General features: G+C 41.7%; 1 protein-coding gene across 1 annotated transcript; it reads right to left on the minus strand.

The window, feature by feature from the left end:
• Positions 1-396: 396 nt before the first annotated feature.
• Positions 397-13,557, minus strand: LOC311122624 (uncharacterized protein). The gene is made up of 5 exons (XM_084196965.1): positions 12,887-13,557; positions 12,319-12,416; positions 12,011-12,188; positions 3,034-3,176; positions 397-2,788 (listed from the first exon to the last, which is right to left on the minus strand). Exons 1-4 carry the CDS (start codon positions 13,287-13,289, stop codon positions 3,082-3,084), a joined length of 774 nt encoding a protein of 257 aa, XP_084053091.1. The 5' UTR covers positions 13,290-13,557; the 3' UTR covers positions 397-2,788; positions 3,034-3,081.
• Positions 13,558-13,792: the final 235 nt, after the last annotated feature.

Genomic DNA, 13,792 nt, shown 5'->3' on the forward strand with positions numbered 1-13,792 from the left:
TCGCCAGAAGCTTCTAAAGCCATGACATAATTTTCTGGAATTTTCCAAGCTGTTTAAAAGCACAGTCAACTAAGTGTATGTACACTTCTGACCCACTGGAATTGTGATATAGTGAATTATAAGTGAAATAATCTGTTTGTAAAGAATTGTTGTCATGCACAAAGTAGATGTCCTAACAGACTTGCCAAAACTATAGTTTGTTAACAAGAAATTTGTGGAGTGGTTGAAAAACGACTTTTAAATGACTCCAACCTAAGTGTATGTAAACTTCCGACTTCAACTGTATATGACATGTAATAACTAGTAAGCACACAGACTGTGTTTAAACCCCTGCTGTTAATATACAGTTGTGGTCAAAAGTTGAGAATGACACAAATATACATTTTCACAAAGTTTGCTGCCTCAGTTTTTATGATGGCAATTTGCATATAGTCCAGACTGTTATAAAGAGTGATCAGATGAAAATGAACTTAATCCCCCAAAAACATTTCCACTGCATTTCAGCCCTGCCACAAAAGGACCAGCTGACATCATGTCAGTGATTCTCTCGTTAACACAGGTGAGAGTGTTGACGAGGACAAGGCTGGAGATCACCCTGTCATGCTGATTGAGTTAGAATAAAAGACTGGAAGCTTTAAAAGGAGGGTGGTGCTTGAAATCATTGTTCTTCCTCTGTTAGCCATGGTTACCTGCAAGGAAACATGTGCCGTCATCATTGCTTTGCACAAAAATGGCTTCACAGGCAAGGATATTGCTGCTAGTAAGATTGCACCTAAATCAACCATTTATCGGATCATCAAGAACTTCAAGGAGAGAGGTTCAATTGTGTGAAGAAGGCATCAGAGCGCCCAAGAAAATCCAGCAAGCGCCAGGACCGTCTCCTAAAGTTGATTCAGCTGCAGGATCGGGGCACCACCAGTGCAGAGCTTGCTCAGGAATGGCAGCAGGCAGGTGTGAGTGCATCTGCACGCACAGTGAGGCGAAGACTTTTGGAGGATGGCCTGGTGTCAAGAAGGGCAGCGAGGAAGCCACTACTCTCCAGGAAAAACATCAGGGACAGACTGATATTCTACAAAAGGTACAGGGATTGAACTGCTGAGGACTGGGGTAAAGTCATTTTATCTGATGAACCCCCTTTCCGATTGTTTGGGGCATCCGGAAAAAAGCTTGTCCGGACAAGACAAGGTGAGCGCTACCATCAGTCCTGTGTCATGCCAACAGTAAAGCATCCTGAGACCATTCGTGTGTGGGGTTGCTTCTCAGCCAAGGGAGTGGGCTTACAATTTTGCCTAAGAACACAGCCATGAATAAAGAATGGTACCAACACATCCTCAGAGAACAACTTCTCCCAACCATCCAAGAACAGTTTGGTGACGAACAATACCTTTTCCAGCATGAAGGAGCACCTTGCCATAAGGCAAAAGTGATAACTAAGTGAATCGGGGAACAAAACATCGAAATGTTGGGTAGAAATGTTGGGTAGAGCTACCGCCCTGCTTTCTCTGAGCTGACCAACCCTGTTGTTGGGAAACACCCACACCATTCTGTTGTTGGGGTACGTACGCCCACACCATTCAAACACAGACTATTTCACTCACATTGCAATTAATAGAAATCTGGAAATAATGGATAGTTAAAGTTTTCAGAGGGTGGACCCCTTGTTGACAGTACATCAAATTACACTAAGGAAGGCCATATTAAGAACGCTTGAGGTGGCAAAACTCACCCTGTAGGGCTTCTCTCCGGAGTATGTACACTAGTCTACCATTAACTGGATTGAGCTACCAAAAGTGGAAAGGTTACCCAACAGTGTGGTGTTTTCTCTTGTGTAAAGCCAGGTGTCCTGAATGAGAGAATCTCTTCCCACATTGATCACAACCAAATGGCTTTTCTCCTGTGTGTATTCTCTTGTGTACAGCCAGGCTTCCTGACTGAGTGAACCTCTTCCCACACTGATCACAACCAAAAGGCTTCTCTCCTGTGTGTGTTCTCTGGTGTTCAACCAGGTGTCCTGAATGAGAGAATCTCTTCCTACATTGATCACAGCTATAAGGTTTCTCTCCTGTGTGTATTCTCTGGTGTACTAGAAGTCCTTTTGAAGTGCTTAAGCTCATTCCACAGTCTGAGCAGTGGTAAGGCTTCTCTCCTGTGTGTGTTCTCTTGTGTACAGCCAGGTATCCTGAAAGAATGAATCTCTTCCCACACTGATCACAACCAAAAGCCTTCTCTCCTGTGTGTATTTTCTTGTGTCCAGCCAGGCTTCCTGACTGAGTGAATCTCTTCCCACACTGATCACAACCAAAAGGCTTCTCTCCTGTGTGTATTCTCTTGTGTGAAGCCAGGATTCCTGACCGAGTGAATCTCTTCCCACACTGATCACAACAAAAAGGCTTCTCTCCTGTGTGTGTTCTCTGGTGTACTAGAAGTCCGTTTGAAGTGGTTAAGCTCATTCCACAGTCTGAGCAGTGGTAAGGCTTTTCTCCTGTGTGTATTCTCTTGTGTACAGCCAGGCTTCCTGACTGAGTGAATCTCTTCCCACACTGATCACAGCTATAAGGTTTCTCTCCTGTGTGTATTCTCTTGTGCGTTTTAAGATTTGCTGAAGAGGTGAAACTCTTTCCACAGTCAAAGCAGCAGTGAGGTTTCTTCCCTGTAAGTCTCTGCTGGTGTTTCTTGAGGTGTTCTGATCTGGAGAGACTCTTCTCTGCCTCATCAGCATCATGATGTTGGTTAGCCTCCCCAGATGATAAGCCCCTTCTACTGAGAGAGCGACGGTTAGGGCTGTCCCCTGTGAAACAAAGACAGACAGTTAGGGTTCCTTTTTCATATCGAAGTTAGTTCAAGGCCCAGCTTTCCAAACTCTTGTGATCAGATTTGAGCATATTGGATGGGTTAAAATCATCAATTTAACCAATGAGGTAGGAGTGCTTCTAATGATTCTACATTTTAAGAAGGTTAGTGATTGTATTTAATGATAATTAAGGACATCTAGGGAGTGTCCCAAAATAAATGTATGTAAGAGCATAAACCCACTCCGTCCCGGTGTTTTCCTGCAGTCGACCAGCAGCACAGACACCCTCTTCAGACCCAGCAGTAAGTTACCAGGAGAGGCACGACCTGGGGACCCCAAGAGGGGGAGGGGGAGGAGGGTTGGAGGGAGGTGGGATAGGTGTTTCCTGTAAATCCCAAAAAGAGGGTAGTGGAGTTCAAGTTAGTACACTAAGGGTAAAACAACACAACAATGGTATGATGAGGTCTTGCATTAAATGGGGACGGCCACAACGGAGTGGAAACAATGCCCCCTTGCTGTTTAAGACTTAATGGACACCAAATACATTTTTTCCAAACTCTGCTTCTTAATTCCGGTCCGTTGAACAACAGGAAGTTACCAAACCACAGAAGATGAAAAACGTGGTTTTCAACGATGGGTTTATGATATAGCTTGTAACTTGTAAACGATTACCCATTCCTAAAAGTGAGTACCACTTTCACAGCATGTTAAAAATAATACACATCGTCTGTTTGCTTGCTACGCAGATTTGCAGCGCTCAAATATTGTAACTGTATGTAACACGCACGATATGAACCCGGGGCTCCCACGGGAGAAACCAATATCTTACACTTCAGACCAATAGGACATTCCCTATCGGGAAAAAGGGCAAATTGATTTAGCTTATTTTTATTTTAGACCCCAATTACGTTTCTATGTGAGAATTCCAAGAATATTTTTGGGCATTGCTGGCGATGGAATCAGCCAATAACAAAAGGGATGGAAGTATAGACAGCGTTCCTTGATCTGATCTACAGGATATATGATCTGATCTACAGGATATTTGATCTGATCTACAGGATATGCATCAGACTATTTTGAAATGTTAACCTAATATAATACATTGCCTTTAGAACGTCTGCACTCCCTTGAACCTTTTTCACATTTTGTTACGTTACAAAGTGGGATTTAAATATATTAAATTGTAATTATTTGTAATTGATGTGCTAATTTCAAATTGTCAATGTGGCTTTGATTGGATAGTTGATGTTACGTTGGAAAGCTTCATGTTGATGACAGTTTGCAATAGAACACATAAAAAAAGGGTGGGTGTCATGTTTTGGCTGACAAATGTACTAAAATGTAATAACATCCAAACTATGAAATAACACATATGGAATAATGTTGTAACCAACAAAGTGTTAAACAAATCAGAATATATTCCAGGTGACTACCTCATGAAGCTGGTTGAGAGAATGCCAAGAGTGTGCAAAGCTGTCATCAAGGCAAAGGGTGGCTATTTGAAGAATCTCAAACATCACATATTTTGATCTGTTTAACACTTTCTTGGTTACTACATCGTTCCATATGTGTTATTTCATAGTTTTGATATCTTCACTATTATTCTACAACTTAAAAATAAAGAAAAACCCTTGAATGAGTAGGTGTGTCCAAACTTTTGACTGGTACTGTATATATTTCTTTCCACTTTCAAATGGTACAACAAAGATGTTTGGAGGTAGAGGGCTGCGGGCTCCGACAGAGATCATTGGAGCGCGGTCCGTATTTTTCATGTTAAGGGTGGTCAGACAGAAAACGTTGTGATAAATATACTTGTTCCGCAGATTATTTGGAAACGGTGTCTTTCTGCTGGGTATGCGTTAGCCTAGCTATTGTACTAAAAGCACCTCTGTCAAATTATTCACACACTAGCCTACCTATGAATGGGCGAATAAATCACGTGGCAGTTATCTTTACAAGGAAATTCACTTAAATATAATGAGGCTATAGTTTACTACAGTGTCTGTTAATAGAAAGAAGGTGGGGACGCTCAACCAACGTGAGTCGAGGTGAAATCCCAAAATGTGATTATCAATATAAAGCAAAAGGCGCAACATGGGGATCGAGCGTTGAGTCTTCTCCTTCTCAATATATATTAATTATCCATTTATTTGTCTCTGACTGAAAATATTCCCGCTCCTAAAAGACAGGCTATATCCTATGTGCAAAACGCAGGTCAAGAGAAAGTGCAACGGACCGCTCATCTTTCTTGCTGTTTCAAGTTCAGCAGCCATACCTCTCCTCTCCTCTCCTAGTTCAGCAGCCATACATCTCCTCTCCTAGTTCAGCAGCCATACCTCTCCTCTCCTAGTTCAGCAGCCATACCTCTCCTCTCCTAGTTCGGCAGCCATACCTCTCCTCTCCTAGTTCAGCAGCCATACCTCTCCTCTCCTAGTTCAGCAGCCATACCTCTCCTCTCCTAGTTGGGCGTGCTAGATTAGGTGAGCGTTTGGTCTCAATTAAATACAGTAGTCTATATATGAATGGATGGAGAAGTACGGGCAGTTATCTTCCCAAGGAAATGAACTACCTAAATATTATTAGGCTATACAGTTCCTATGGAAAGTCTACACCCACTATAACTTTTTTCACATTTTGTTGCTTTAAAAAGTGGGATTGAAATAGATTTGATTATAATTTTTCGTAATTCATCTACACAAAATAATGTGAAAGTAAAAAACAAAATTCTACAAATGTGTACAAACAAATACAAAACAATAACTAAAATAGTCAGTAAAGTTGGTGTTAAGAAATCACATAATAAGTGATATGGACTGTAAACTAATAGCGGGTAACATGATTTTTTTTTAATGACTAACCCATCCTCTGTTAATAATGATATTGTGTATGGTGTATTAAGCCACCCAGACACATCAAAGATGTTCACAATAATCCCCAATAATGACCACCTGCAACCCTGTACATTTGACTATTCACAATAATCCACAATAATGACCACCTTTAACCCTGTACATTTGACTATTCACAATAATGACCACCTGCAACCCTGTACACGTGACTATTCACAATAATGACTACCTGCAACCCTGTACATGTGACTATTCACAATAATGACCACCTGCAACCCTGTACACGTGACTATTCACAATAATGACTACCTGCAACCCTGTACATTTGACTATTGACAATAATCCACAATAATGACCTGCAACCCTGTACATGTGACTAGTTTTTCATACTGGCCCCCCATGGGAATCGAACCCACAACCCTGCCGTTGCAAACGACATGCTCTACCAACTGAGCTACATCCCTGCCGGCCATTCCCTCCCCTACCCTGGACGACGCAGTGCGATGCAGTGCCTTAGACCACAGTGACCACCTGCAACCCTGTACATGTGACTATTCACAATAATGACAAAGTGAAAGGAGAATATAAATATTCCAGATCTTGTTTGCAACAAGGCACTAAAGTAATACTGCTAAAGAATTAACAGGGCAAATGAATTCACTTTTTGGGCCTAAATGCAAAGCCTTAAGTTTGGGTAAAATCCAACATAATATCACTGAGTAACTGCCTCCTTATTTTCAAGCATGGTGATGGCTGCATCATGGTAAGGAAATGCTTGACATCGTCAAAGACTGGGGAGTTTTACAGGATGAAACGAAACGGGAGATCCTAGAGGAAAGACTGCTTCAGTCTGCTTTACACCAGACACTGGGTGAGGAACTCACCTTTCAGCAAGACCGTAACCTACAACACTAAGCCACATCTAAATCTGTGGGAAGCTAAAAGGCTAGCTTGCTTACAGTTTTTAGCAAGCTGCTAGTGGAGTAGCCTACAGCCAACTGGCAAGCTGCTAGTGGAGTAGCCTACAGCCAACTGGCAAGCTGCTAGTGGAGTAGCCTACAGCCAACTGGCAAGCTGCTAGTGGAGTAGCCTACAGCCAACTGGCAAGCTGCTAGTGGAGTAGCCTACAGCCAACTGGTAAGCTGCTAGTAGAGTAGCCTACAGCCAACTGGCAAGCTGCTAGTGGAGTAGCCTACAGTCAACTGGCGAGCTGCTAGTGGAGTAGCCTACAGCCAACTGGCAAGCTGCTAGTGGAGTAGCCTACAGCCAACTGGCAAGCTCCAACTAGCTGCATTGTACCGATAAGTCATTGGTAGTGCATTATTGTTTGCTTTCCGCGATTGGAAATGCATTGTATTGGCATGAGGAAGTGTTATTACGGTAATTAGCAACTGTTTTGCATTGGATTGTTGGGTATTGTGCATGTAGCTGTGTAGCGTTGTCATGACTTGCTATTTATGAATTGACCATGTTTGTAAAGCGGTGCAGTAGCCTGTATTCTTGCTGCAAGACAGCCGTGCGTGGCTGCAAATACATTGTGTGTAATTGTACTATCGGTTATTATCGATCCTGTGTTATCAGCAAGCGAAAATAGTTGTGCCCCCTTAGTCATTTCTGATGCCCCCTTGCCGAGTTCATCCTGCCGCCGGGCCTGGCTACGATTAACCAGCTAAACTACACAAATGATTTTCCAAAAGTCAAGGACCATTAAATGCGCGCAGTGTAAAAGCAGGAAGTAGGCCACAAAGACCCGTTATAAAAATGATTAAATTAATCTAAACTCACCTGATTCATTGTAGAAACGTGTGTTTATGGTCGATTGCAGAGTTCAGGCGAAGTTAACTAGATGTTTATCTCTAGTCTACGGACCTTTTAGATCAGGGAGGTAGAGGACCGAGACGTTATATTTCAACATGCGACTCTCTGCCTAAAGACAAAATGGAGAATAGAGAACATGTAACTCCACCTTCACTTCCGTTCGAATGAAAAATAGGACTTCCGCCAACATACAAATAATAATACAGCAGTAGTCTGCTTAGCTCATTTTCAAAAGTTACAGTCCGATATCATTTTAACATTCCTCCTTTGTTCAATCATGTTGTCTGGTGTTCTACTCTGCACGGAGCGTAAAGTCACAAGAAAAAAGAGCCAGGCTCCGCCTTCATTTCCGTTCAACTTAAACGTTGGGATTCGGCCAACATACAAATAATACTCCAGTCGTAGGAAGCCTTCTGCTTTTAGTAACTCATTTTCTAAAGTTAACGCAGTTTCTCTGGACCCAGCAAGGTTGGACTTTGGGCCTCTATATATAAAATAACATTGGATGTTTCAGCCAGATATCCACTCACAAACCGATCGCTGTACATCGTGCTGAAATAGAGACATGTCTATGCGGCTGCGTGCCTAATTAATCGATGATAGTGTTCCTGTGGTGCAAGAGAATGTAAAGCTTTGCTTTAGCTAATGGATAAAGGTTTATTGGTAGGCCTCTATTTGGTCGTCATTTTCTCATGTTAACATTTTAGTCATTTAGCAGACGCTCTTATCCAGAGCGACTTACCCAGTTAGTGAGTGCATACATTTTTTTTTTTTCATACTGGCACGCCGTGGGAATCGAACCCACAACCCTGGGGTTGCAAACGCCATGCTCTACCAACTGTGCTACACGGAGCCTAACAGTAGACGAAATCTATACACGGTGTCATAATGCTGCAATTTTATAGACTGCTGGCTGGTGGCAATAATGTCATTACTTGTTCAGTAATTAAAACTGGACATTCAAATATTGCAGATTTTAAAATAAATTGTTCATGCATACTAATCAGCTACAAATTGATTTTTAAAATAATATACAACTGTCCTGTAGCTGCTACCTGAACGTCATGAACCCTCCTTGTGCTCTCTCCCAGCTTGGATAGAACGCTGTTGTGCGTAAAACTATTTAAATTAAATACAGAAATATCTAATTTACATAAACTACCGGTCAAAAGTTTTATAACACCTACTCATTCAAGGGTTTTTCTTAATTTTTACTATGCTCTACATTGTAGAATAATAGTGAAGACATCAAAACTATGAAATAACACATATGGAATCATGTAACCAAAAAAGTATTTGTATTCATTAGGGATCCCCATTAGCTGCTCCCAAGGCAGCAGCTACTCTTCCTGGGGTCTAAAAAATATTTGTGATTCTTCAAATAGCCACCCTTTGCCTTGATGACAGCTTTGCACACGCTTGGCATTCTCTCAACCAGCTTCATGAGGTAGTCACCTGGAATGCATTTCAATAAACAGGTGTGCCTTCTTAAATGTTAATTTGTGGAATTTCTTTCCTTCTTGATGCATTTAATTCAATCAGTTGTCTTGTGACAAGGTAAGGGGGGTGGGTATACAGAAGATGGCTCTATTTGTAAGTCGCTCTGGATAAGAGCGTCTGCTAAATGACGTAAATGTAAATGTAAATGTATTTGGTAAAAGACCAAGTCCATATTATGGCAAGAACAGCTCATTAAAATGCAAATCAATTTATAACATTTTTGACATGCATGTTTCTGGATTTTTTTGTTGTTACTCTGTCTCTCACTGTTCAAATAAACCTACCATTAAAATTATAGACTGATCATTTCTTTGTCAGTGGGCAAACGTACAAAATCAGCAGGGGATCAAATACTTTTTTCCCTCACTGTAAGTATTCAGACCCTTTACTCAATACTTTATTGAAGCACCTTTGGCAGCGATTACAGCCTTATTGGGTATGATGCTACAAGCTTGGCACACCTGTATTTGGGGAGTTTCTCCCATTCTTCTCTGCAGATCCTCTCAAGCTCTGTCAGGTTGGATGGGGAGCGTCGCTGCACAACTATTTTCAGGTCTCTCCAGAGATGTTTGATCGAGTTCAAGTCCGGGCTCTGGCTGGGCCACTCAAGGACATTCAGAGACTTGTCCCAAAGCCACTCCTGCGTTATATTGGCTGTGTGCTTAGGGTCGTTGTCCTGTTAGAAGGTGAATCTTTGCCCCATTGAGGTGCAGAGCGCTCTGGAGCATGTTTTCATCAAGGATCTCTCTGTACTTTTCTCAGTTCATCTTTCCTTCGATCCTGAATAGTCTCCAAGTCCCTGTCGCTTAAATATATCCCCACAGCATGATGTTGCCACCACCATGCTTCACCGTAGAGATGATGACAGGTTTCTTCCAGACGTGACACCTGGCATTCAGGCAAAGAGTTCAATCTTGGTTTCATCAGACCAGAGAATCTTGTTTCTCATGGTCTGAGAATCTTTTAGGGGCCTTTTGGCAAACTCCAAGCGGGATGTCGTGCTTTTTACTGAGGAGTGGTTTCCGTCTGGCCACTCTACCATAAAGGCCTGATTGATCGAGTGCTACGGAGATTATTGTCCTTCTGGAAGGTTCTCCCATCTCCACAGAGGAACTCTGGAGCTCTGTCAGAGTGACCATTGGGTTCTTGTTCACCTCCCAGACCAAGGCCCTTCTCCCCCGATTGTTTAGTTTGGCCGGGCGGCCAGCTCTAGGAAGAGCCTTGGTGGTTCCAAACGTCTTCCTTATAAGAAGGATGTTGGCCACTGTGTTCTTGGGGACCTTCACTGCTGCAGAAATGTTTTGGTACACTTCCCCAGATCTGTGCCGTGACACAATCCTGTCTAGGAGCTCTAAGGATCATTCCTTCGACCTCATGGCTTGGTTTTTTCTCTGACATGCACCTTCAACTGTGGGACCTTTTATAGACAGGTGTGTGCCTTTCCAAATCATGTCCAATGAATTGAATTTACCACAGGTAAGTTGTAAAAACTTCTCAAGGATGATCAATGGAAACATGATGCATCTCAGCTCAATTTCAAGTCTCAGAGCAAATGGTCTGTTTTTTATTTTTAATACATTTGCAAAATTATCTAAAAACCTGTTTTCGCATTGTCATGTAAGGAGTATTGTGTGTAGATTGATGAGGGGAAAAATATTTTTTATCCATTTTAGAATCAGGCTGTTAAGTAACAAAATATGTAAAAGGTCAAGGGGTCTGAATACTTTCCGAAGGCACTGTATATAGCCATATTATAAAGTATGAAAAGGCTTGTTCATTCAGATGTCATGAATTCACTATGATATCATCATATTTATATATGTTTTATGGGTTGAAAATCGTTTTTTTCCTCAGACATAAATAAACAATTCCAGGTGAAAGCCAAAGGCCATAGCTTTAATAAAATAACAAATTAACTGGCAAAGTAGCAGAGCTTGGCCCGCATTCAGCAACGTCACGTGATACGTGTTTGCAGCTGTTTCAGTACAGCACTACAGGGAGAGAGGACAAACTCCACTGGACTAGTTTCACAGTATGGAATCACTTCAGAGTTTCTGGATTTTGGGTAAACTTCTCCTTTAAAGCATCATTGAGAAATAATTAATTGAAGTTGGAATAGTTGTAGACTAGTGGTTAAGAGTGTTGGGCCAGTAACTGAAAGGTCTCTGGTTCGAATCCCCACGCCCGCAAGGTGGAAAGGTCTGCCGTTCTGCACTTGAGCAAAGCAGTTAACCCCCAACAACAACTGCTCCCCGGACACTGATGACGTGGAACGTCGATTAAGGCAGTCCCCGCACCTCTCTGATTCAGAGGTGTTGGGTTCAATGAGGAAGACACATTTAGGGTGAATGCATTCAGCTGTGACTGACTAGATATCCCCTTTCCTTTCCCTTTTCATCCCAGTCCTCCTTTAAGACTCCATAATGTTTCATCATTAGATGCTACAGTCCTCCTTTAAGACTCCATAATGTTTCATCATTAGATGCTACAGTCCTCCTTTAATACTCCATAATGTTTCATCATTAGATGCTACAGTCCTCCTTTAAGACTCCATAATGTTTCATCATTAGATGCTCCAGTCCTCCTTTAAGACTCCATAATGTTTCGTCATCAGATGCTCCAGGCCTCCTTTAAGACTCCATAATGTTTCATCATTAGATGCTCCAGTCTTCCTTTAAGACTCCATAATGTTTCATCATCAGATGCTACAGTCCTCCTTTAAGACTCCATAATGTTTCATCATTAGATGCTACAGTCCTCCTTTAAGACTCAAAATTGAACTCATTTAAGGAAGGCCCCAAAAAATTGCCAAGGTTTTATATAGTCTATTGGTTTCTCTCTTTTCATTGGCAGAATCATTTTTCAGTGTTATGATATTCATAACATCCATATCCACCAGTCTATCTTCATGTCAACTAACAGAACTGTCTACTGTGGTGGAAATATACCAGTCTATCTTCATGTCAACTAACAGAACTCTGCTGGTTGTCCTGGTAACAAATACCAGTGGGCAGATCTATTTTATTTGTTCAAACTAAACTACAGCGCTTACTTTGATGAGTCAAATCTGCTCCTTTCTTCTCTTCTCCTCCTCTCACAGTTCCACTCAGCCCCGTTGTTTTCCTGCAGTCCACCAGCCGCACAGACAACCTCTTCAGACCCAGCAGTAAGGTGCTACTGGGAGAGGTACGACACAGGGACTCTGGGAGGGAGGAAGGGCTAGCGTTGTCCTGGTAACCATATAGAGGGGACACAGACACATATCATTATGGATGCTGATGTCACTGTTGTCATAAAGTGCTTTACAGAAACCCAGACCCCGATAGAGCAAGCTGTATGCTAGACCAGACCAAGCTGTACCATCTGGTGTTCTGATCTGGAGAGACTCTTCTCTGCCTCGTCAGCATCAGGATGTTGTTGAGGCTCCCCAGAGGATCCATGATAGTCATGTCTCTCTCCTGTGTGAACGAGAACATCAAACAGATGGTCAACTTATTATCTTCTATTGCAATCATAGGGTCTTACAAGAGGCATTCATATATCTAAACAGGGCCTAAAACGGTCACTTTCATCATGATTTTATAAAATATTGTTTATGATGCAAATGTGAAAAGATAGTTCCACAAATTGGGTGCCTTTTGCGTCCATTTGATATTTTAAGTAGAAATTAAGCACCAATATTGAATTTTAAAAGCCTGTTATATTAGATGAGGTGCACTTTAATGTAGACCACATGGAGAATTCATTAAAGCTCATTTAAAAGTCAAAAAAATATATGTACCAATTGCAGATTGAACCTTTAACAATTTATACAGTACTGAACAACATATTGAAGTATATAACTTCAGTAGAATGCCCCTTAAAAACCACACAATACATTAGTTCAGAACTGTATAGTTTGTGCCCCTGTTTTTAAGACAGTACTCACTGGTGTTAATCTGATCTTCTGTCTCCTCCTCCTGCTCTTTCACGCCAAAAATGTCTTCCTTCTTCACCTTTATTGAGATACCATCCTCTTCCTCTCTAAAAGGTTCTTCCTCTTTTTTCACTATAACATCCTCCTCTTCTTCTTTCAATACACCAGCGTCCTCTTCCTCCTTTATCATTCTGAAAGCTTCTACCTCCTCCTCTTCCACTGTGACAGGCTCTATCCCCTCTTCCTCTTTCACTCCAAACGGATCTTTCTCTCCTTTCACTGTAACATCCTCCTCTTCTTCTTTCAGTGTAATATCCTCCTCTTCCTCCTTTATCATTCTGAAAGCTTCTTCCTCTCCTTTCACTGTAACATACTCCTCTTCTTTAGCAGGGGAGGAGTAGTTTAGTGAGCTCATGGTCGGGGATGTAAGCTAGTTAGCTAGCTAGTTAGCATTAGCGACTAGCCTAGTGCTAGGCTCAGTATCAATCTTTAACAAGTTTGCAAATTAGGTTAAAGTTACCCAGTAGATAATGTTACGTCAAAAGAAATGTGTTTAAAACACTGAGATTAGCTAATGTACATAAACATGGTCTAAAGCTGTAATCTTTCGGTTTTATGTTGGCTAGCAAGCTACTGAGATGGTTGAAAGAGTAGCCGTGTGGTTGTTGCTGAAGAAGAGTCCCGTCCAGTCCATTATACGTCACGCAATAATCATCACCTGAAAGACGCACATCGCCATCTGCTGACTGGAGTGGGTAACGCAGTTTGGAAACAATATTTACTACATCGTTCGTATTGGCAAATAATTTCTTAATATCAATAGATTTGAGTGACTTTACAACTTCTGAAAGCTCAATCTCTGTCAAATGAAATAGATGAACCACAGGCCAGCATGTGGCAGTTTCATTCACTGCCTCA

The sequence above is a fragment of the Coregonus lavaretus genome (genome assembly GCF_964263955.1).
Source record: "Coregonus lavaretus genome assembly, contig: HAP1_SCAFFOLD_774, whole genome shotgun sequence".
Classification (NCBI taxonomy): Eukaryota; Metazoa; Chordata; class Actinopteri; order Salmoniformes; family Salmonidae; genus Coregonus; species Coregonus lavaretus.

Bases quoted from the DNA above. Each gene is read 5' to 3' on its own strand.
- LOC311122624 (XM_084196965.1), bottom strand. From the start codon at position 13,289: ATGAGCTCACTAAACTACTCCTCCCCTGCTAAAGAAGAGGAGTATGTT. The intron at 12,189-12,318 runs GTACAGCTTGGT...TATGGTTACCAG, and splicing joins CCAGATCAGAACACCAGATG to GACAACGCTAGCCCTTCCTC. The intron at 3,177-12,010 runs GTAAGCGCTGTA...TGGGATTTACAG, and splicing joins AGCAGATTTGACTCATCAAA to GAAACACCTATCCCACCTCC.